General features: G+C 50.8%; 3 protein-coding genes across 12 annotated transcripts in view; 2 read left to right on the forward strand and 1 right to left on the reverse strand.

The window, feature by feature from the left end:
• ABR (ABR activator of RhoGEF and GTPase) overlaps nt 1-5007 on the forward strand; it is a 40714-nt gene extending 35707 nt beyond the window's left edge. For all 4 annotated transcript variants that reach the window (XM_075439956.1, XM_075439957.1, XM_075439958.1 and 1 more), the window contains 7 exons: nt 993-1052; nt 1189-1298; nt 1542-1681; nt 2186-2320; nt 2591-2696; nt 4358-4505; nt 4693-5007. In XM_075439956.1, the coding sequence (XP_075296071.1) occupies nt 993-1052; nt 1189-1298; nt 1542-1681; nt 2186-2320; nt 2591-2696; nt 4358-4505; nt 4693-4782 (789 nt within the window). In that variant the 3' untranslated portion in view covers nt 4783-5007. The remainder of the gene's footprint in view (nt 1-992; nt 1053-1188; nt 1299-1541; nt 1682-2185; nt 2321-2590; nt 2697-4357; nt 4506-4692) is intronic.
• Nucleotides 5008-8300: 3293 nt separating this feature from the next.
• TIMM22 (translocase of inner mitochondrial membrane 22) lies at nt 8301-12036 on the reverse strand. Its single transcript, XM_075439960.1, has 4 exons — nt 11754-12036; nt 11123-11319; nt 9978-10050; nt 8301-8910 (listed from the first exon to the last, which is right to left on the reverse strand). Exons 1-4 carry the CDS (start codon nt 11983-11985, stop codon nt 8834-8836), a joined length of 579 nt encoding a protein of 192 aa, XP_075296075.1. The 5' UTR covers nt 11986-12036; the 3' UTR covers nt 8301-8833.
• Nucleotides 12037-12249: 213 nt separating this feature from the next.
• Nucleotides 12250-22720, forward strand: part of SPECC1 (sperm antigen with calponin homology and coiled-coil domains 1) — a 100464-nt gene continuing 89993 nt past the window's right edge. For 5 of the 7 annotated variants that reach the window (XR_012765891.1, XR_012765892.1, XR_012765894.1 and 2 more), the window contains exon 1: nt 12250-12322. The gene's annotated coding sequence lies outside the window, so the exon portion shown is untranslated. Of the gene's footprint in view, nt 12323-12901; nt 13071-22720 lie in introns of those variants that run through there. The other 2 variants (XM_075439865.1, XM_075439866.1) reach the window with 1 other exon arrangement.

Consider the following 22720-nt stretch of genomic DNA (forward strand, 5'->3'; position numbering starts at 1 on the left):
GCCAGGGCAGCTCGATCCTGTCCTGGGGAGCGTGAGGTCTTGGTGTGCAAGAGGGACATGAGGGACCCCAGGGTCTCCCCCATCATGACGTGCCGTGGTTTCATGGGCAGCCAGAAGCTGGGGCAGGGATATGGCAGCTCCGTGGCCAGAGCAGCAGCTCTGGACATGTTTGTGGTCACCTGGAGCATCTCCCGAGCCAGCAGCTGTAGGAAATTCTTGCGTCCTTGAGGAGTGACCCCGCTCGCTTGGCCCGAGCCTCGCCTGGCAGCTGCACACACGTGGCCCTGGGAGCGCCCGCCGGTGCCTGCCTGCTCCCGCATCCCATCCCCTTTCCTGAGGGGACATTAGTGCCGGGCTTCGCCCCGCTGCCCGCCCCGTGCATTACAGGGATCGATGGGGCCAGATCGATGCCACCAGCTGGGAACCCAAAAGCCCCGGAAGGCAACTGCACCCGCTTCTGCCCAGCCCTGGGGCCTGGCACCCGCTGTGGCGTGTGCCGGGGCCTTGGGAACGCCAGCACCTCGCCGCAGCGGCCGGGCGTCGGGGCAGCATTACCGAGTCCTCTGCTAGCCCCAAAGCCAGAAATAGCGGAACCCGTCATTCCCAGGGGTTATAAATAGCCTTGGCTATGGGGAGATGTTGTTTTTCTGCACGGAAAACGCTGCCCTAGTTCTGTTTCATCAATCTGCCGCCAGAAATAGTCCTGATTTCTTGGAAATTTCTTACTGCTCGGGTGTGGGTTAAAGCTCTGCCTCATGGGGGGGACCAGGCGGGGAGGCTGAGCCCACCCGGTTTCGGGGCACAGCCTGAGGGACCCCAGACCTTCCCCTCTCCATCCTCCTGCTGCGGGCAGCACATTGCCAGGGAAGAACATGTCCCGTGCCTGACACCATCTGCGGGTCAGGGGCTTCGGGGGCTGCCGGGCTGGGGTGGCAGAGGGGCTGGCACAGGGCTGCGTCCCTGTGGAGCTCACGCACCTTCTCTCCCCGCAGCTGGACCCGCAGGCTGTGCAGACGAAGAACTGGCACATGGACGTGATTGAGATGAACGGGGTAAGCAGGGCTGCGGGGTCCCGTGGCCCCTCGCTTTGATTGCGGCCCCTTCCCCGGGGCTGTGCTGTGCCCTTGTGCGATGCAGAGGTGACGGGCCAGGGCTGGGCTGCTGGGACTCACCCCTGGTCTCCCACAGATCAAGGTGGAGTTCTCTATGAAGTTCACAAGCAGAGACATGAGCCTGAAGAGAACCCCGTCCAAAAAGCAGACTGGTGTCTTCGGGGTCAAAATCAGCGTCGTGACAAAGTACGTGCAGGGCTTGGGGGGCTGATCTGCTCCCATCCCTGTGGGTGTGGCATTGCACCATGTCCCCTTGCTCCCACCAACACCGGAGAGCTCAGCTTTTGTTCTCTGCTGGGGACTTGCCTGTTCCTTCGCCAGCCCCATCCTTCCCACCCATCCCACCCCTGTCCCGGGGTTTGCAGAGCTGGTCTGGCCACTGCGGGGTCCCCTGGGAATCTTTGCTCATGGCTCTGCTCTCCGTGCCAGGCGCGAGCGCTCCAAGGTGCCTTACATCGTGCGCCAGTGCATCGAGGAGGTGGAGAAGAGGGGCATCGAAGAGGTCGGCATTTACAGGATCTCTGGCGTCGCCACTGACATCCAGGCATTGAAAGCCGTCTTCGATGCAAGTGGGTGTCCTGCGGGATGGCCACCCTTCACGTCACGTTCCCTTGGGAGGGTTCACAGGCACTGAGACCTGCCCTGGCCCCCTGTCCTGCAAGCCCAGGGTCTGGTTATTGCACTGCACGTGTGCAAAACGTGCCAGCGTGCCCAGGGAGGGGCTGGGGGCGAGGAGGAGGGTGTAGCTGGGAAAGCAAACGCCCAGAGGTCCCAGCTTCGTTTGTGCCTTGGTGTCTCTGAGCTGCCGCTGCGTCTGGCCGGCTCCTGGGAGACACTGAGTCAGGGCAATGATGCAGATGCGTTTGCAGATTGTTCCGTGTCTCATTACCCGGCTCGGCGGGAGCTGCTCAGCTCTTCCCAGCCCCAGCCTGGCTGAACGGGGCTGTGGACTCAGCGGTGCTGTCGCTGCCTTCCAGCTGACAGCCTGCCCGGATAGCTGGGGTGAGGCAGGGGTTGAGACCCGGAGGGGAAGGAGGCACGGGAGGTGTCACGTGTGGGTGCTCTCTGGACAGATAACAAGGACATCCTGGTCATGCTGAGTGACATGGACATCAACGCCATCGCCGGCACGCTGAAGCTGTACTTCCGTGAGCTGCCCGAGCCCCTCCTCACTGACAGACTCTACCCTGCCTTCATGGAGGGGATTGGTAAGGGCTCAGGGCTGGGGAAAGGGTCAGTGCCCAAGCATGGCTCTGGCACTGCCTGCTCCGGGATGGGAGACTCCTGAGGGTCCTTCCCAGATCTGCCCACTTGGTCGTGGCCGTCCTTGCTGGCTCCAGGCCAGCTCGGGGCTCGTGGTGCTGCTCCCCAGGGAGCTCATGCACTGCCTGCCGGGAGGCATCTGGCCATGGTGGGTCCCGCTGCTGCACCAGAAGTCACCAGACCCTGTCCTGAGCCTTCTCCCTCCTTGTCTCCAGCCCTCTCGGATCCTGCTGCCAAGGAGAACTGCATGATGCACCTTCTTCGCTCTCTGCCTGACCCCAACCTCATCACCTTCCTTTTCCTGCTGGAGCACTTGAAAAGGTAATGGCTGGGCTTGTGGCTCCCGGCGGGCTGCGTGGCGCAGGCGGGAGGTGCGGGGTGCGTCTGTCTTGCCGCTTTGCCATGGGGATGAGACGTGAGCAGAGTTTGAGCTGCTGTCTGATTGCTGTGGTGCCTGTGCAGCCACAGACCGATCCCAAACTGGAGGCAGATGGTGCTGTACTGGTGCAGAGCAGGGCTGCGGGCGGCAGCCGGGGCCAGCAACAGCAGCTTGGAGTTGGGCAGGTGGCAGAGTGGCCCTTTCCTCTTCCAGCCCCTCCAAGAGGGTGCAGCCCCAGGCGTGTCCCACCTGCCCTGTCTCCCTGGGCTCCGGTGTGTTTGCTGGGGTCCTGGCCAGGCTGCAGCCTGTACAGGCTGGGACCTGGTGTGCTGTGAGTCCCTTTGGCTGATGTTGGTGCTGGCTTCCCATGCCTCCTCTCCGTGGACCCCGTAGGATGCTGGAGGGATCCTGGAGCTGTTCTGCCCCACGGAGCAGCCCCCGGCGCCCCAGGGCCACCGGCCTCGGGGACTGCGCGGCGCCCGGCCGTTGACGCGGGTCAGCTCTGCAGGGAGCACTCGTCCTCTGGCGAGATGCAGCTCTTGGCTGCCGCAGCCGGTGTGCAGCTGGCTGGACGAGCTCTCCGCGGGGAGCAGCTGGCCTCGGCGTAGGACGGGGAGTCATCTGGGAGCTGTGCAGTGTCCCCCTTAGTGCTGCGTCCCTCCCCACCAGGCCAGCAGTAGCCCCTGCAAAACAAGGTGCAGTAATTCCTGTAACTACTCTGGAGTGGGTGGCTGAGACCCAGAGACAGCCGGCTGCGCAGCCATGTCCCAAAGCTGCGGGTGGTGCCCCGTGTTGCTCGTCCCGGGGCGAGTGCAGCAATGCATGGTTTGCCAGGCTTCACCTTGGCCCAGATGAAGCCGCTCTGAACCTGGGGATGGACAGTTCTGGGGCTCGTGGAGGGCATGGGGCTGTGGGCAGGGCAGCAGCGCAGCAAGCAGAGCCTGCTCAGGAGTTTGGGACCGGGGCTCACGGCTCGTCTTACTTGCATCATGAAGCAGGTTTTTTTTTTTCCCTTTGGTTTGGCTAAAACCAAACAGAAAAAGTGATTGATGCTGGGGGATGGGGAAGGAAAAATCCATTTCCATCCTGAGAACCGGGCACAGCCAGTTCCCACATCTGCTCCCCTGGCCAGAGCTCAACCGTGCAGCCTGTGCCGGGGAGCACAGCTGGCTCCTAACATGGCAATGTTGTGGTCCCGGTTCCCTCGATGCGGGCTGGCTGGGGTCCCGCGGGGTCCAAGGGGTAGGGAGCCTTGGGGGCAGTGGGTGCGGGGCTGGTGCGGAGCTCGCCGTACCCTGCCAGGGCTCGGGGAGGGTGGAGGCTCCGCAGCACATAAGCAAGTGAGGGCTTGGTCGCTGCCACATCACACCCGGGGCTCCCGGCCAGGCCCAGCGGCTCCGGCGGAGGCCGTGAAGGGGGCAGAGCTCCCTGCCCTGCACCTGGGTTTGCCGGGGGCCGCGAAGGGCGGTGGGAAGCCAGAGGTCCCCCCACTGGAGCTGGGAGAAAGGAGATCAGCACTCACCCCCCACATCACCCCATGGTTGCCCCGCTCCAGGAGAACAGCATTAGGGGCTCACCCTCTTTCTCTCCCCGTACCCCGCAGGGTAGCTGAAAAGGAGCCTATCAACAAAATGTCTCTCCACAACCTGGCCACGGTCTTTGGGCCGACACTGCTGAGACCCTCAGAGGGGGAGAGCAAGGGACACCTCACCCTGGCCTCCGACATCTGGTCCCACGATGTGATGGCCCAGGTAAGAGCCGTGCTGGCAGTGCGGGGCTGCAGCCTGCGCCAGCACCCCTGGGGTGGGGAGCGGAGGGGTTTCCCTGCCTGTCTGGGTAGATTTGTCACTCTTTGCTGGATGTGGCTGCACAGGGACAAGCTGGGAGGTGATAGCTCTGCCCCTTTCTGGCCTAACACCCCCCATTTGCCTGCTACAGGTCCAGGTCCTTCTCTACTACCTGCAGCATCCTCCCATCTCCTTCAGTGAGCTGAAACGCAACACACTTTACTTCTCCACGGACGTGTAGCCTGCAGGCAGAAGGCACCAGCTGCAAATGCTCCCAGCTCCCTGCTGGGGGACATGGACTGGATCGCAGCCCCCCCAAGGAGACCGACCTGGACCCAGGACGGTGCCGCCTGCAGCTCCTGTACAATCGCGTACCGGTGGCCCGGTCCCACCCCAGGCGCCGTGCCTCTCTGTAAAGTAGTCGTGTCTTATGTCCCTTCTTGTGTTCAAGAATTGTTTTTATGTATATTTGTACAACGGAAGAGGTAGTGACTGACAAGGGCTGTGGACACAGGCTTCCCCCTTGGATAGTTTTCTCCAGGACTCCTTTCTGCCCGCACACTCCTACCACGCACCCCTCGTCTCGCCCAGCTTGAAGCCTGCAGCATCCCACGAGTGCCTGTTTCGCTGCCCAGCTCCCCTGCCCGACGCCTGCATGTGCAGCACCGGCTCGCTTCAGAGGCTGGGAGCTCACGGGCTTCCCTCCCCGGTGACGGTGACGACCAGCTCTGCTTTGGCTCGCTGCCTGCGCAAACGTTGGACCCTGTGCCTGGATCCTGCTCTGGCCCAAGTGAACCTGCGACCACGAGAGCAGAGGAGCGGGGTGCTGCTCCCTCCTCACCACATCTCTTCTGGGTGCTTTCAGGCCAGTCCCCTGCTGCAGCCCTTATCCTGTGCTTTGCCTGTGCGCGTGTAGCATGGCAGCTACTTCCCTCGCTTGTATCTTGCCTCCAAGTAGCGTTTTGGGGTAACCCATCACACAAGGCTGGAGCGAGAGGTGCTGTGCTGGTCATGATCCACAGCGGGCTTGAGGGACAGCCAGCCGGGCAGGTCTGCTCCCGCTGCCATGGGCTGACCCCCAGGTCTGTGCTCTGGCACTGAGGGGTCCCATCAGGGCACGTGGATCCCACAATTTCCCCAACAAGCCCTGGCAGGGTGGGGAACAGGGTCCCTGCCATTTCTGTATGCCTGTAGCTCTGTCGCAGCGAGGCACGAACGCCCCTGCCAGCCCAGCAGCGCTGCAGGGGTTGCCGACACGGCTGCGCCCCATGGCAGAGCCTGCTGGGGCACCAGCCTTCCTGCCATGGCCACGAGAATGGGGAGGCTTTTGTTTCCCTCCCTGGCCTTCCTTGCTGCCCTGGGCACAGGGCAAATGGCAGCAGCGTGGCTGTGCCTCAGTGCCAGCCAGGCTGCCCGGGGTGAGTGCTTGGTGAGGCACCTGGACGGTCACCCAGCCTTGAAACCAGTGCAGAGACGGGAGGAGGAAAGCCTTCGTGGCCCTCGCTACCAGAGGCAGAAGTGTTTCATTTGCTCTTTCTCACAAAGCAGTTGCTGCTGGGCTAGCTGTGCCCGGCCAGCTCAGGTCTGTTTTAGTTAGTGGCTCCAGTTCTTGAGCCCCAGGCTGATGGCTGGAGTTGTCACGCCATGTCCCAAGGCAGGACAGCCACATGCCTGCACTCAGGCCACCCGAGTGCCTGGCTCCTGGTAAGGCCCCCACTCGCAGGTCGGTCACCTGTTGGGACACGAAACCTTTTGCTCTGTGAGCCGAGTCCGTGTTCTCGTGGGAAAAGCCCCCTCCCTGATTGCATCGGCCCTGTGCTCTCCTGTGCCAAAGGGGGATGGATGAGAAGTGACCAAGCGTATCCCTGCTAACAGCGGCGTTGCCTTTACCCTCCCGACTAACAGACTGTTCCAGGTAGAGCCTGGCCGCCTGCCACCAGTGCACCAGGTATGTCCTAAGCCCACCTCCCCGGGGAAGGCAGCACCTGCCAGCCCCGCACCAGCAAAGCAACTTAAGGAAGGGAGGTCTTTCAGCCCCCCCTCCAAAGGGCTCACACTCCAGACCCTGCTCCTCTTGACTACCAGCTAAACAGAAGGGAAACAGCATTGCAGAAAAATAACCAGGCGTCTGTCTTGGCCCTGGACCCAGTAAGGAGGCTGAGTTTTAGATCTGACTGCACAACGGATCCCTGAGTGTGTCTGATTTGTTACATGTGTCCAAGTCTGTCCACGATACTGTCATTCCAGATGGAGACTCTGTACAGCCAAATTTCCCCCCGTACGACAGCGGCTGGAGGCCTGGTCCATGCAGCCCCAGCACAACAGGCTGCGGCTGTCCCCGTGACGGGCTTTTACTTGTCCCTCCAGGAAGGAAAAGAGGGGGGTGGACTCTTGCAGCTACAGGTAGTATAGAACTGTTAATTAATATTTGACTTTCAAAAGTTGTTAAGGATATATTTTTGGTTGTGTTCTGTTTCAATTTCTGTAGATTATAAACTTTAAATGGCTGTAAACCATGTGAGGAGAAAAAAATGTTAATAAAAATGCAAAGCCCCAACATTTGCACAAAAGGAGCCCTGTGGTGTTGCTGTTTGCACTAAACTGATCCCCTTGGCATCACAGCTTCTCTTTCTGTCATGGAAATCTTACTAGTTGCACTTCAAGCCAGTGGTATAAGCACAGGCATTGTGCCAGCCAATCTTTAAAGAGGCATCCTATGGTTTGGGCTACATCCTTGCATTTCAGTACATTCTGGAGAAAAAACCTGGACCGTCTGGAGCCAGCCTGTTTAATCAGCCCAGAATTACTCAAGCTTAAAATTCAGCTGACTTGCACAGCTTCTGGCCTGAGGCTACTGCACAGGCACAGCGAGAGACATCAGATGATCTGGAAACCTCATCTGATCAATCACATGGTGCCGTCTCCCCACTTCTTTCCACATGGAATGGGAGACAACATGCCTCCAAACTGACCAGTGCATCAGCCAAACCACCCTGCTAGTGTTGCCCTTCCAGGTAAGCAAGTGCGGCCACCCGTTGGGATGTCAGACTGTGGATGCAAAGGAGGGGAACTAGGCGGGAGAACCCCTATTATGTGTGTGCACTGAATCTGAAATCCCGCTGCCTCAAAATGATGAGGCTGGGTGTTTGCCCTTGTGGAGCGGCTCAATGAAGGTTAAAATCAGCGTGAACTACTCAGAGTATAAAAATTATCCGTGGAGGGCTAAGAAAAGAGCTTGGTTAGAAGAGCAAGAGGGCCAATATGAACGCAAATCAAAAAAGGAGCAGCTCCTTCAGCTAATGAACAGATGTTTTGATTTCAGTACCAATGTTCTGCAGAGACAACACTTCCTCCAGTGTAACACTGGGGCAGTCAGAGGTGGTACAGGAACATGATGGGAAACAGACTGCGTGCTAAGTGAATGCCCAGTTATCTGTCTAACCGTGGTTTATTCTCACAACTCTGCTTTCTAGTCTCACTATCAAACTGCTGGAACTAATGGTGTAAGCCTGTGGCAGTTCAAGCAGTAGCAAGATTATTTGTACTCCCACAGCGAGGTTAAATCAGGCTAGCCAAGTGGCTACAGAGAATTATACTTCTGCAGCAACCTCTTTTTTCCCCTCAAACCGTTTTGTTCATCTGCCAGTAACCACACGGTTCTAAGGCTATGGATTCCTTTTTGCTTTTCCCTTTAAGACATGGTAAAGAAATCTGGCTCTCATCTCTGTACTGGAAATAAGACAAGTTGTACAGATGGTGGTTTGTCTTCAGCTGGTATTTAAAAAAAAGCCTGGAACAAACATATTTCTCCACAGGATCTTACCTCTCCCCAACAGAGTAGCAAGCTGCAAACTGGTAACTATGAAACACTTGCAGCACGTTCAAATACATGGTAACCTAAATCACTGCATTTCTTTTTGAAGATTGTCCTCCTGCCTCTTTTGATGCTAGCAACAGACTTAATCAAAATCAGACCCAAAGGATCCAAAAAGCTCAGAGTCCAGGCTTGTTTCCTGGAAACTGACAGTCAGCTGATCCATCCTGGAGATACTGCTCAGTGCGCCTGGCTCCATCCTCGCATACTCCCGCAAGTCTGCCTGAAGCAGCACGCCAGGGCTCGGAGCCAGATTATTGTTAGTCATTCAGGAAAAGCGGCCAACACCATCCAGCTTGCACTGATCAGGACTCTGAAGGCAGTGGGAAGGTAAGCCTGATGGTTCTTCTCCCGTGATGCAGGCTCTTAGCAGCAGCACTGGAACAAACGGGAAACTTGCTCCCAAGGGCTCCCACTGTTACCGTAGATAGTAGTCAATTGCGGCGGAGAAAGCAGCAAATCCACCACAGCCGATAACCCCTGCCTTCAAACCAGCTGCAATGCAAAAAGGGTGGGAAAGAATGAGACAAAACAGGAAAGTTATTTTCCTTCCCAGTAACTAGCTTATGCTGTGCTGGCTTGAAGAGATTCCACCTGCAGGAACTCGGCAGTCCACGACCAGGGTCACACTACCACTGCCCCAGGTGAGGGGGTGGGACCTGGCACACGCTGGACTTAAACCACCACGGCTGGACTAGCACGGTGCGCTGGGTGGGCGCTGTGTTGCTGAGTCTGCCCCCAAGGGCTGGAAGATGTTTTGTCAGTGGCCGTTGCTGATTTCAGCGCGCTCTGATCCGAGCGCTGCAAGTGGCTTTGCTGTTGGACAAGTGATGCATAGGAAGAGCAGCTGCAGCTCTGGAAGCTCTAAGAGGATTAGGTCCAGGACCAACTTAACAAGCTCAATTAGAAGCACTTTCAAGAGCACTTTCTTTTCTTTTATGCTCTGTGGACGGTTTCTTAAGGAGAGATGAGAGAATTTTGGTAATTCTAATGAGCAGAGCAGCTCTCTTCCTACTTGGGGCTTTTCTCCAGATGTTGCTGGCACTCAAGGCTTACCAAAGTCCCCACTAGTGCCTGCTGGACTAAAATCCCACTGCTCCTGCTCTTTTACAGCTAAATAGAATTGTCTGTTTGAATTAATACATAAGAAAGGAGGAAAGCATTTAATACACTGTACATGTTTACAGAGTTACTGCCAGTGAAATAGTATATATAAGTAGAGCTCCGTTAACACAAGAGCTGTAGCTTCAGAGAGTTGCTCACTACGAATTTTTGGCTCCCTCCTCACAACACCATAAAGAGTGTGGATAGCTAACATCATTTCCTGATTTTTCTTTCAAGTCACTTCTGTGGATTTTCCTCCAATCTCACTGTCCTGTGCGACCAGGCCTTCCCCACCCACACATCTCTTTCAAGCTGATAGGAAAGTGATAGTCTCATGCTGACATCACCATAACCCCATGTAAAGAGATTTGCAGTCTGCGCTCCGTTAAAAACACCGCATGCTGTTTAACCAAATTAGAGTCTTATCACAGAAATAGTCCATAGCAGGCACTACCAACCTCTGAAGCCGATTGCTCCTCCTGTGATGCAGCCGCTAATAACACTATTCTTCCAGTCTGACTTTCCACGATACTGTGGAATTAAAAATCAGAGTCAACAAGTAAATGCGAAATAAATGCTCGCTATCTATACTAATACCAAGAGGTATTAAATGACCTTCCAGCCCCTGCTCAGCTGAGGATGTTTTTCCCTCTGTTCTCAGCAGATGGCCCCCTGCACTCTCAAACATAAGACTTGCAGGGCCAGGAGAAGACGAAGGAACGGGTCACCGGGAGAGGTGAGACAAATCCATATGGTGCAATGCAGTGCTATGGCAAAGATTCTCAGGCGAGCCGGCACAGCCCCCAGAACACAGCACTGTGCCCCCAGAACACAGCACTGTGCACGAGCAGCGGCTCAGAGATTTCAAAGGCACTATAACCACAGGAGTGCAACACTCAGCCTGGCCATGCAGCCTGGTTTGCAGCACAGGCGAGAGCCACAGCACCCTGCTGACAAAGGTGTACTCTTGCCAGAGCCAGAGCATGGTAGTTTTTCACCAGCGCAGAAGTCTCTTTGTTGTGTTCCATTGTGCGAGCAGATACACTTCTCTTCTAGACGAGTTAAGAAATGTGTCTTTCAAGTAAAAGGTAGTACTCAAAATCATAACAGGCTAATTTCTGTGTTTTAAAAAATGGATGACAGACTTATCACCGAGCTGCACAAGGACACTTCTTGCTGTAGGGGCAAGATGAAAATAGGCCTGTTACTTAAGAACTCTCATCAAAGGATCCCTTTCTGCACATGGAATTTTTAGAGGCTCAGATTACCATGTCGCATCTCCCAGTTAGATGTTTTAAAGTAACAAGTACTCATAGATAGGGTTTTATAAAGTAAATGCAAATACATTCAGGACTCGAACTTCTCCGTTCTTTGAAGTCCTTTTCAGGACTTGGCCATCGCATGCTCTTCTGGTCATTCTGTCAGAGAACAACAGTTCTGAAGACAGGTCTCAAAGATTAAAAGCTTTGACGGCCAAGAAACAGAACAACCTAGCATACTCCTCCACTCTGCTACAAAGGGATACACATACTTTTTTGGATCTAGTAAAAGAGATTAAGTGTACAAGAAAACATTTCTTAATGCTTAAGAAGTTACTACTCACAGATTCTACCACACATTCGGTGCAGGAGAACATGGCGCCCACAATGGCAAAGTTCTTCGCATAGGATATGCCTCGCTGCCCCATATCTTTGAGGACCTCTTTTGCAGTTGGCGTGCGATATGGATCCTTGGGATCAAACCCAACGTTGGTGTCGATGCCAGCTGTGAAGACACCAAACGCGCCTCCCAGAACGAATCCTGCAAAAGACAAAACAATTAAAGCGAGTCTTGGCTGGATTCAAGCAGCGCGTTTCTCACAGGCATCAGAGCACCTCCGCTCCCGCTGCCCGTCCACGCTGCAGCGTGAGAGGGGCAGCAAGGGAGCGCACACGGCCTGTCTGCTGACACTGCGGACCCTGCCGCTGACACCCTGCTCGCCGACAGCCTGTGCTGCGCTGAGGAAGGGCTGCAAGCACCCCTTCCTTTGCAAAAGGAAGGCAGACAGACAGAGATCCCTCCCTGGGACCTGCGACAGACACTGGAGGAGGCTTAGAGAGAGGAAAATTAAGCACTGGGGGTCCCTGTGCTGCAGCCTCTTCTCTATCCACCCCCTCCCCGAGGCCGCGGGGACCCCCCCCCCCCCCACTCCCTAACCGCCATCCCCCTCCGCGCCCCGTCCCCCCCCGCCGCACCTCCCACGCAGGCCAGCGCCGCTTTGAAGGTGCAGCTCTCCATGGCCCGCTCCACCATCTTCTGCTCCTCGCTCTTGGGCGGCCCGGGGATGCCCCCGAGGGCGGCGGGGTCCCAGGAGCGGGGCCGCCGCTGCTCGCCCACCAGGTGCTGCAGCAGCAGGCTGTACTGCAGCGGCGGCGGGGGCGGAGGCTCCGGGCCGCCCGGAGCGGAGGACGGCGGCCCTGCCGCCATGACCGGCCTCGGACACCCGGCGCCGCGCCCCAGCCCACTCCAGGCGCCGGTAACGCGGCTCCCGGCAGCCGTGGCGACGCGCGGGAGCCCACGGGAGCTGTAGTTCCGCCGAGGGGAGGGCCGGCCGCGCTCTGGCGGAGAACTACAACTCCCGGCAGGCTCCGCGGCGCGGGCGGGCGGGTCGCGCGGCGTCTCACGGGATTGGCAGTCCCTGGGGACGACCGGGACTACATTACCCGGCGTGCCGCGCGCTGCCCCCCTGGCGGCCGTTGGAAGCGCTGCAGCTGAGGTGAGGGCTCCGGCGCTGGAGCATCCTCGGGAGCGGCGGCGGCAGCAGGTGAGCGCGGCTCGGGCTCCGGTTCCGTCTCCGGCTGGGGCAGGCTGGCGGCCTCGCCTGGGGCAGCACCCGGGCTGGGGGAGGGCTGAGGTGCCGCAGTGCGGGAGACAATTCCTCTGCCCTGGCTGAGGTGCGGGGAGGGGGGCGGGAGGCTCGGAGGTGTCGCGGCGGCGGCGCCGTCCCCCCTCTTCCCCCCCCCCTCACGCCGTTCACCCCCTGACTGACTTCTGGCTGCGCCGGGCTCCGGGGGCAACAGGTCCCGCTCCCCGCGACGGGGCGGGCGGTTGTAGCTTCGCTCCGGGACGAGACCTGCGGTGAGGGCAGCGCATCCCGGCGGTAACCGGGGTGGGCGCCGAGCCCCGGCTCCCGCCGGAGCCCGCGGAGGGGCGGCTCAGCGCCGCGGTGCCTGAGGCGCGGAGCCGTGCGCGTGGGCAGCCCTCAGGCGTCGGCTGAGGGGAGAGCGGCGGGCCCGCCCGGTACCTCCGCGCCTCAGCTCCCCGCCCGGGCTCCGGAGAGGCATCTCCCCTCTTCCCCGTTTTCCAGGGGAAAGTGTCAGCCCGTCTCTGTAGCCTGTCGGAGGAAACCCCGGCTGCCTCCGGCGTAAAGCGGCAATTCTGCTTCAGCGCTTGGCTATCTCAAAAGGGCTTAGAGAATAACCGAAATCTTTCTGTCGCGAAATGCGAACTCGGCTCGTGTCAAATCCCATGGAAACTTTGGCTCTTGTGGGCTTGTTCGTTTTTGTAATGAGGTGAGAAATGTTTCTTTCGTGCTCTTTACCCTCGGTAAACCGGTGCTGTGGACGTTAAAAAGCTCCTACGTGTTTTGCTTGTATTGTGTTTTGCTCAGCCTGCTTTACTTTCTTGTTCTTGTGGACTAGAACCAGTTTTCTGTTCAGCTCGGCACAAGTGAAGATAGGTATGCCTTAAACAAACAGCTTTCTTAACTTATTTTTTGATATTTTTTCTATTTTAATTTTAAAAGTTACCTGTAGGTTTTTAAACCCCTGACAAACAGCTGTGATGGTTTCAATGGGATGCTTCGAAGTAGTGTATTTCAATAATAAAAAATTATTTAAAATATTGAAAGACTATTTTTAGACAATGCATTAAGTATAAAATCTTCCCGATACCCTGAAATGCAATTCTTTAGACATCCCTAAGTAATCAAATTTTTTTTTTTTATCCTTTGCCCTTTGTCTTGTTCATCTCTTAGTTTAGGACTGGATAGGTAGGTTCAAGTAACAATTTAAACCGATGGTTTTACCGTTTCAAATATTTCATTATACGAAGTTCATTTTCAGCAACATTCCTCTGAAATCCCACTGCCCTCTACTGGCTGGACCAGTAGGGTTCACCTGCCCGGTGCTCTTCCCTCTCCACGCTTTTTTTATTCCTTGTTCGTTTGTTGATTTTCTTTTTTTAAGCTCAGAAACAGCTGAGAAGTGTGCTGTTAAAATCTACGAAACCAGTATCTTTACAAGGTAGAGAAGGTTGCTGGCAAGATGGTCTCCCTAAGGAGCCCTGAACTTTAGATTTCAATCTTCTCCTTGATACAAACTAACCTAGTTGGGCTGATCTTGAAGTCACACTGCAAAGCCTATTTTACAAAGGCATAAAGGGAAGAAAGATGTGTTGGATTTGGCATCTGAGCACTGAGAGTTTACATGTGTAGCTGGAATATTGGTTTGACATTCTTTTCTCTGTTCCCGGGTTCTGGAGAAAATGATGGGTACTACTTGTTTATGACTATACTTATATAAAATACCTATATTTATAAATATTCATATATATAAACTTATGTATGTTATATCCACACCCCCACACCCCTTCAGTGTTTAAATAGTTTTCTTCTTTTCTTATTTGTGGTGTTCTGTGTTCTAGATAAGAACAAATACACGTGCTTGAGTATTCGAATAATCTCATCTGCCTGAACAGACTTTTTATGTGAGTGAAATCAGATAGAGGATTAAGGCTTGGAGTGAGAATCTGAGAGTTCAACATATCTTTGATAAATAAGTTGTTCAAATAAAACTTTCAGCTGTTTCTTTTTCACAAGCCTGTGAATCTACATTATTGCAGACTTGCGTAGCAAATGCATTTGGTCCTCTTCCTTCCCAGGCTCTTACCTGAATGCTGTGCCTGAAATCACACTTTCCTCTTGGAGCTGTTAAGTCCGGTATGAGAGCTTAGGTTATTTTTAACCTTGCCTAGTCCCAGATGAAATATTTTCGTTTCATGTGAGTGTGCCTCTTTCCTGTGTGATGACAGCATTAGGTGCAGGTGATCATGGAGGTTTTGCTACAGCCTGCCAGGGACCCAATGCACCGTGCTCAGCATCTGTTTCAGCAGAGGGCAGCACATGGGGATATTGGAGAATTGCGTTTCACTTGACCTTTACAGTGACTCAGTCTTTCTCCCACACTGCAATGTTCTCCAGCCAGGATAAACCCTGGAAATAATGGGCGTTTTGTCCGAAATCCTGTTTTTGCATATGTCTATTAGCTGTAGAGCTCCCAGGTTTTCAACAGGCTTTGGCTGTCATTTTTGGCATTGCTATTTAAGAAAAAAAGAATAAGTTTTCATAGCACTCAACTTTGTTTTGTAAAACTGCCAGTTCCAGAGTCTTTTCTGAAGTTATCTAACTGGGCAGGAAGTGGCTGAAGGTAGAAGTCAATAGTAATTGATTTAATCCTGTTTTTTTCACTCATGCCTATCTGTCGGTACCTTTTTCCCTTACCAGAACTGGGATGATCTAGGGGAATGAGAGGAAGAGGGGATAAATTAATGGATATTTTAATGAAAAAGGGAACACTTTCAGTCACACTAGAAGCAGAAGAAAGTAAGGCTGCTTTGCAGCTGGTTGCACTGCCATCCTTGCCTCTCATGTAGCAAAGAGGTTTCCAGTGGCTACAAAAGGAAGTATACTGGGGCCTGCTGGGCTCTGATTCTGGCAGCAACACTTAACGTTTCCTTTCTATAGTCTTCTCATCTATATATTAAGGCTGATACTTTCCTACTTCTCATCCAGGTTGTGAATGTGGTAATTTTTTTGTTTGTTTATTGAAAAGATTTTAGGTTTCAAAGGGCATTGGAGAAGTGCTTTGTGAAATATGCCAAAATCCAGTGAAGGAAAGCTGCTTTAACTTCTATACTTCCCTTGGCTTATATGAGTTTAACTGATTTATTTGTTCAAGAGTGCAGTTGGTTTTTTTTCTTCTGAGGTAGCAAGGCTTTCTGTGTTGGAGAATACTGTCACTGTCATGGCAAACAGCTAGAAAAAATGTAAGATTGTAGCTAGATGGCAGGTATATAAAACTGAAAAGGTACCCTGACTCACAGATTTTTGGTTTTTTCCCTCTTTAGGTCAATATAAGATAGACTGCAGAGAGATATTTCACTAAAATCTCATTTTAGGATCAGCAGACTTCTTTCTTGTGACTCTGTTCTGTAATTCAAAGAGAAGGAGCAGGATGTGGGTTTTCAAGATGATTGTTTGATCTTGTCTGATCTCTAACATTTTATACGGCCAAGTGCACATCCTTTTTGAAAGTAAGGTGGCTTCTTTGTGTTTGTTCCACTTCAGCATGTTACTCCTTCCCCTCTTCACAATTTGCCTAATATTACACATATTTTTGTTTTCACCTATGAAATTCAAAATGCTCTTGTGTTGTAACTCATGTTCTAAAAAAAGATCTGTATAAAGTTTCAGACATCATCATCTCCTAGGGATCTTGGCTGTTGCTATAGAAGCCTAAATTCTCTTCTGAGAGACCTTTCCAATATAAAGAAGTTGATACTGGAGGAAGTTGTCATGGAAATACGCAGCAAAAAGAGAAAGGAAATATCAATTTGATGACTGTTACATAGGCTTAGCCAACTTGGGGAGGTGGCTTCATACCTAGAGATCTGATTCTGCAGATTCTTTGTTACATTCCAGTGGACTGGAATGCCGCAGACTAGAACCTAAAGAAATACATTATTTATTATTTACATTGCCAACGATACCTCCTCAACTCGGTGAGCTTCGTGTGTATCCAGATTAATGTTTCCTCACTGCCTAATAATGTCTAAAAAGCAGTATGATGCTATTCCTCAGGCTACCCAATCTCCAGATGGGGAGGCAAGGTCCCTTTCAAGCCAAGTTTGTGGTTGTGTGGCAGGAATGGGGCTTGTCAGTTCCCTGGTGTCAGGCCTTTGGGGTGGGTGCAGAGAGCAACGTTGTCTGCAGCTGGCACTGATGTTTCTGTTGGAGGGAACCCCCTACAGGTGACGTTGGTAGGCCAGGGAATTTCAAGCAGAGTGGTTCTAATGTGGGATGAGCTGTAGCACAGCTTTTTATTATACTTCTGTCAATGGCTGCTCTGAAAGGATTTATAGAGCTACTGCTATTGAAATGAGGCTTTCAGAACCAATTTTTAAATGAGGAACTAAAAATAGTTTCTTCTTCAAGCTTCAGTGCCATTCCAGATTTGAACAGGAGTCCTTTGTGCCCAGCCAAATGGTGGTATAAGCAAATCTCTCTCCATAAATTACTCATCCACTTCTACCATCTGTAAGGCTGGTTGGTTCCCTGGTTTCAAGCTTTTTGTGTCTTTCTTACTAAAGCCTCCTGATATCTAATAGATGTGATTATGAGTGAGCTGCCTTTAAATATCTATTACCAGTGTCACCATGGTAACTGCTGCAAGAGTTTCTTGCTGGTAGAAGGTTTCAGCTCCCTAAGATACAACAGGGCAAAGTGCTTAGGCTGTTGTTTTCACAGTTTGAATGAGATCATGCACAATATCGAAGAGGAAAAAATAACATATTTCTTATTTTTAATAGCCATGAATGCTAATAGTACTGAAAGGAGTAAGATTGATTCTGGAGCCTGTCCTTAGATAAGAGAATGGAGGACAGCTACATGGGCTGGGACAGACCAAGCTTTCCCTGGAGAGCATGCCTTCACCAGCAAGCTCCTACAGGAACATGTGACTCTCCTCAACTGAACCAGCACTTGGCCTTTCTTTTGATACTGTCAACAAGTGAACTAATTGTTCCTAGTGAAGGATGCGAAGTCGTGATATTCCACTTGCCACAGGAGCAGGCAGAGTTGCTGAGTGATTCAGTGTGGAGTAGAAAAAAATGAGCTGGCTTGTGTGTTATCTCCCCTTTTCTCTGTATTCCCAAACTGTTCCTTTTTTTGCTCTAGGCCTTCAGCTGCTGTGTAGCCAACAGGCTAGAACTGTTGGTTGGGCAATATCCAGAGTGACTTGCCTGCCTTCCTGGGTTCCATAATCTTCCCCTTTCCTTCTCTGGCATCTGCTTTCTTTCCTGAGCTCCTGTTGCTTGGTCAATTAATCCTCTTCTGTTCTGTAATGACAGTTGTTTCTATAGGCTTCTCCACATGACAGGTTCACTAATGTCCCTCATGCTAACTCTGTCACCTCAGGGGGTTGTGTTGCTTTCATTTATTTATGATAAACAGGTCACAAACTCCATCAGATACTACTTCCTTTTCATGCAATCTGTTCTCTTGATTCATTACCCTCGTATTGCAGTATCTGCTGGAGATTTTAAATTATCACTTGCTTTTGTAGAAACCTGGAAAGCTGAGCACCTATTTCTGCCACTCTCTTTGTTAGCTGTGCCTGCTGCTTTTGGCATCTAGGCCTTCTACCTTTTGCTAAGGAAGGCTTCAATTTGTGTAACGGGCTGTTCAGTGTAGCTGTTCTGTAGAAGAAAATGGGAGGCTGAGCTTAGGGACCTGGAGGAGAGGTGCCATTTGCATTCACTTTCTTTGTGTGTGGACAACAGACGTGACAGAGCCAGAGCGACTGGTACTGTGCACCTCTCTGATGGAAAGAGTTCCACCTGTCTGGAGGATAAGTTCATGCTGATGAAGCACTGATATTTGTCCTTACCTGCCTCATAGGCAACACGATCCACATACGAGATCCAAGATCTTTTCTGCTGAGCTTAAAAATGCTCATAATGGATTTCAGTTATAATGTTTGTTGTGTGCCAAATTTGGATTAAGGGTGTAAAATCTGAATTAATTATGATTACTAACCAAGAAACCCAAGGAAATAATTTTCATAAGAATGCTTGTAAGCAGAACCTGGATTTCGGGATGGAATTTGCTTGCATTATACCACTGCATGTTTCTTAATAGTTATTCTGTAACACTGTGGTTAATACTGGGAGGATCTGAGTGTTTGGGTACTTCAAATTTCAGATGCATGGTTGAAGTTCTCAAGTGTGCTAAGCTGATTTAAAAGTTTAAGCAGCAGCAAACATGTTTGTTCATAAAAACTGTCTGGAAGTAAGGAATTGCTGAACTTTTAGATTCTCCCTTTTTTGAGGCTTTGAGTATGTCACCAAAGCCAAACTTTCATGCTCTGATTCTGGGTGCCTATATGTAACAATATGCGTGTCTTCTGCAAAACTGCTAAGTGGTTATATGGGAGATAAAATCAGTGGGCACTGTAGATCCTTAGTAGCTTGGGATATTTTGTCAATAATTTAGCTGCCTTTGTTTCCCTACCTGTAAAATAGATGAGTTGCTAAGTTACTGCAGTGATTAGCTGATAATTAAGAAATTAACATCTGTGGCTAGCAGGTCGAGGGAGTTTCTCCTCCCCCTCTACTCTGCCCTAGTGAGGCCCCATCTGGAGTACTGTGTCCAGTTCTGGGCTCCCCAATTCAAGAAAGGTGAGGAGCTACTGGAGAGAGCCCAGTGGAGGGCTACAAGAATGATGAGGGGACTGGAGCATCTCTTCTACGAGGAAAGGCTGAGGGAGCTGGGCTTCTTCAGTCTGAAGAGAAGGTTGAGAGGGGACCTAATTGCTTATAAATATCTGCAGGGTGGGTGTCAGGAGGATGGGGCCAAACTCTTTTCAGTGGTGCCCAGTGACAGGACAAGGGGCAATGGGCACAAACTGAAGCAGAGGAAGTTCCATCTGAACATGAGGAAGAACTTCTTCCCTCTGAGGGTGACGGAGCCCTGGAACAGGCTGCCCAGGCAGGCTGTGGAGTCTCCTTCTCTGGAGATATTCCAGACCTGCCTGGACGCGGTGCTGTGCAGCCTGCTCTGGGTGACCCTGCTTCAGCAGGGGGGTTGGACTAGATGAACCACAGAGGTCCCTTCCAACCCCGACCATTCTGTGATTCTGTGAAACTGCAGGATGGAAACTTTAAGACATTGCTATATGAGGAATCAAACCTTACCAATAGCTTTACTTCTGAAATCCTGATCTACATTAGAGGGCTTGCTCGTCTCCTGGGACTTGAACTTCTTGTGCTTCCTCAGTTTTCTCTGTTAATTTGTCCTAGTTTTTGTTGCTGCTGGGCTCCCTCTGATGCACTCTGTTCATCTAGGCATACCCTGCAGTTCTGCTTCCATTCAGGGGCTGTCAGCAGCTCCAGTGCAAGGCCCTCTGAAACAAAGCTGACAACTCAGGTCTTTTATTTTCATCACCCTGAAATGCATGAAGTTCAAAGCAGTGGGGCATTCCTCCACCATCCCGTTGGGGTTTTTTAATTCTAAGGCAGCCTCCAGCACACATCTTCTCTAGTCCTTAATTTTCCTGCACAGCTCTCCATTGTCAGTGATCAGCAAAAATTTGATGAAATGGTTTTCTGTTCAAGGCTACTTAGCGTTTCTAATGGATACCTGTTGTAATTCCTCTCCCGTTAGGTGATAAAATGCAAACTTTTCCAGCATGTGATCCTTCTTGGACAATAAGCAAAGGGAGCAAGTAGCGTTGTGCAGTATTTTCCCTGTGTAGGTAGTAAAAGCTTGCTGTGCTACTGGTATGTGGTAATTCTCTATGAATTGTTAATGAATGCCACATTATAACATATATATCAGAAAACTAATGGTGAGGAATAATAAAGAATGGTGATACTCACTTTCCCCTGAATCTTTCATTTAGTCATTGAAATAAAAAAAATCAGTTAAGTGAAAAAATGCTGAAAGTCTTCTCTTCCCCTTTCAGCGAAGAGCACTGAGTATTGCCTTTTTCACATACTTAGATTTATCTGCATTTTGAATAGAAGGGTAATTGCAGTAAAGCTATCTTTGGTTTTTTCCTGTGTCTTTAATGGCTAAGAAAGTGCAGACATTTGAAAATTGCAGAGAAAAATAAACTTTGGATATATGTGTGCAAAAGTGATCAGATACTTTATTTTAAATACATGAAATGCAATGAGTATTCCTTCACCACACAGATTTCCTTCCTCATTTTGCCTTCTTTTGTGGGTTGGCTTTTTTTTGGTAGATAGATGTGTGTTAACTCTTCAGTGTTCTACTTGGAAATGACAGAAAGGCTGAAAAATGCTGGCGCCTTCTACAGACTCTTACTTTTGAAACAGGCAGTTTCCTAATTCTATTTTTGACTTAGTGGCTGTTCCCTTGGAAATTTTAAAGTTGTTGTCTGGTCTTCTGAAATTTTGGCAGTAGGCAACAGAGGAAGCTGTTTTTCTTGTCTCCTATAGTAGCACTCTGTGTTCCACAAAACATATCTGCTTTTTTACAAATTTAATGATTCTAGTCTCTTCCAGCAACAAATTTTTTTTTCTAGTTGCATGTCAAAGCTGGTAGCTGTGCCATAGGCTGAGCCCCTCAGGTATATGAGTGGGAACATGAAATTGTGTAATAGTCTCCTAAGAATGGGGGGGGGGGGGGGGGGGGAGCGGAATCTGAGTTGTCCAAGTCAACACACAGCTTTCCTGCACTGGTGGAGCTTTTTTGGCAACAGTTCCAGAAGTCCACTCTTTATATCAGCCCATTCGATCAGCAGCATCTTGTTCACTGGACAACAGTTGTTTTTGTTGAAATGGAAAGTGATGCCCCATGATTCATTCTGCAAACGTCCACTAGCTGCTTGAACTTCCTGACATCTGTAGTGGAACTGAGAAAATAAAGAAGTTTGTATCAGTTATGTACAAAAAGGAAGAGAGCACGGAGTAAATGCTGTCCGAAAGCCATGGCCTGACTCCACTAATACCCACTGTCTGATGTGGACTGTCCTTTGTAATTACTTATGGTTTTACAACTCCAGACAGTAATGTTCCAGGCCTTATAACTGAATTAGAGACTTGCTTTAAAAAGACATTGTTATTGACGTAATAGCCTTGTTTATAGAATTGCTCCCCTTTGTAATTAAGGTTGTCGCATGCACAAAAGCAGTTTAACATAGCATAAATATCTGTAAATGCAAAGATATTTTAAATCTCGTTCCTTGTGTGAACCTTCTTTTTTTTCCACACTCTCTTTCTGTGCATTTGCTTCAGATGAGTGATGCCACTACAAATTCTAGCCTTTGCCCATTCCATTAAATCGTCTCTCGTCCATATTTGTTTTTGTAAAATTGCACAGGCAGTGCAGGTTGCAACATAAAGCATTTAAATTCCTCAGATGCAGTATTTTAAAGGTGTATGGATGGGGGGGGGTTGGTTTTACTCCCTCATAACTTGTTGCAGAGTCGTGGGAGCTAGAGGATTGAGCAGCATGCAATACGCTCACTGTTATTTTGTCTGTCACCCAAATTTACCAGCTGGGTGAGAACCCAGCAGATTCTTTAAAAAACTTCATATCATTACTTCAAATTGTTTTCTCATCCTGGCTGTGTGAAAGTAATTATGGTTAAGGCCCTGGACAGACCACAGGCTTTCTTTATGAGCATGGCCAACTCATTTTAGCTGTCTGTTTCTGGGCTCTTTGTTCATTAAACAGAAAGGCAGTTTCTCATTTCAGAAGGTTTTGTGCTGATTAATTCTTTGGTCTAAGTAAAGAGAGCAGATAATTATAGCAATAAATGCTACCAGAAAACCTCTAAATAAACAAATGTACTGTCTGGTCTTGTTGGGTTTGGGGAAATTGTACACCACTATTCTAGCCTGTCTACTGAAGCTGAAGCATGTAAATGCTGTGACTGTCTCCTAACATCCAAGCATTTTCATTTTTAGGCTTTGGTCAAGTTATATTTATCAAAGCCTAAAAATATCTTTGCGAATGAAAAGCTCATCTCCTCTCCTCATTCCCCTCATTTCAGTTCTTTATTTCTCTTGGCTGAAGGCTAGGAAAACGTATTGAGCTGACAACACTGCTCTCCCACTGAGTCCATATGAACTCACCAACAATGGCAAAGAGGCAGTGTGCTGCAGTCCAAAAAGTGCATTTGTTTTCTTCAGACAAAGAAGCTTTTCAGCGCGGTGTATGCAACTGAAGCCCCTCCCACTTATGAGTTCAGGGTCCAGGGACCTGTGGTCATTTGCTTCTGAGTCAGTGTTTTTCAGCTGTATCTGTTCAGTTTTGAAGGTGGTCCATAATCCACTGGGTACCTGAGTGGCCTCATTGTCTATGCATGCATCACTGAATGTAGTGTCACTTCGTTGGGGAGGAGACACAGCGCTT

This window comes from Opisthocomus hoazin, chromosome 20 (assembly GCF_030867145.1).
Source record: "Opisthocomus hoazin isolate bOpiHoa1 chromosome 20, bOpiHoa1.hap1, whole genome shotgun sequence".
NCBI classification, from domain to species: Eukaryota; Metazoa; Chordata; class Aves; order Opisthocomiformes; family Opisthocomidae; genus Opisthocomus; species Opisthocomus hoazin.

Coding starts and splice junctions, on each gene's coding strand:
- TIMM22 (XM_075439960.1), bottom strand. CDS start 11,985: ATGGCGGCAGGGCCGCCGTCCTCCGCTCCGGGCGGCCCGGAGCCTCCG. Junction 11,320..11,753: donor GGCGCTGGCCTGCGTGGGAG/GTGCGGCGGGGG, acceptor TGTCTTTTGCAG/GATTCGTTCTGGGAGGCGCG. Junction 10,051..11,122: donor CCGAATGTGTGGTAGAATCT/GTGAGTAGTAAC, acceptor TTAATTCCACAG/TATCGTGGAAAGTCAGACTG.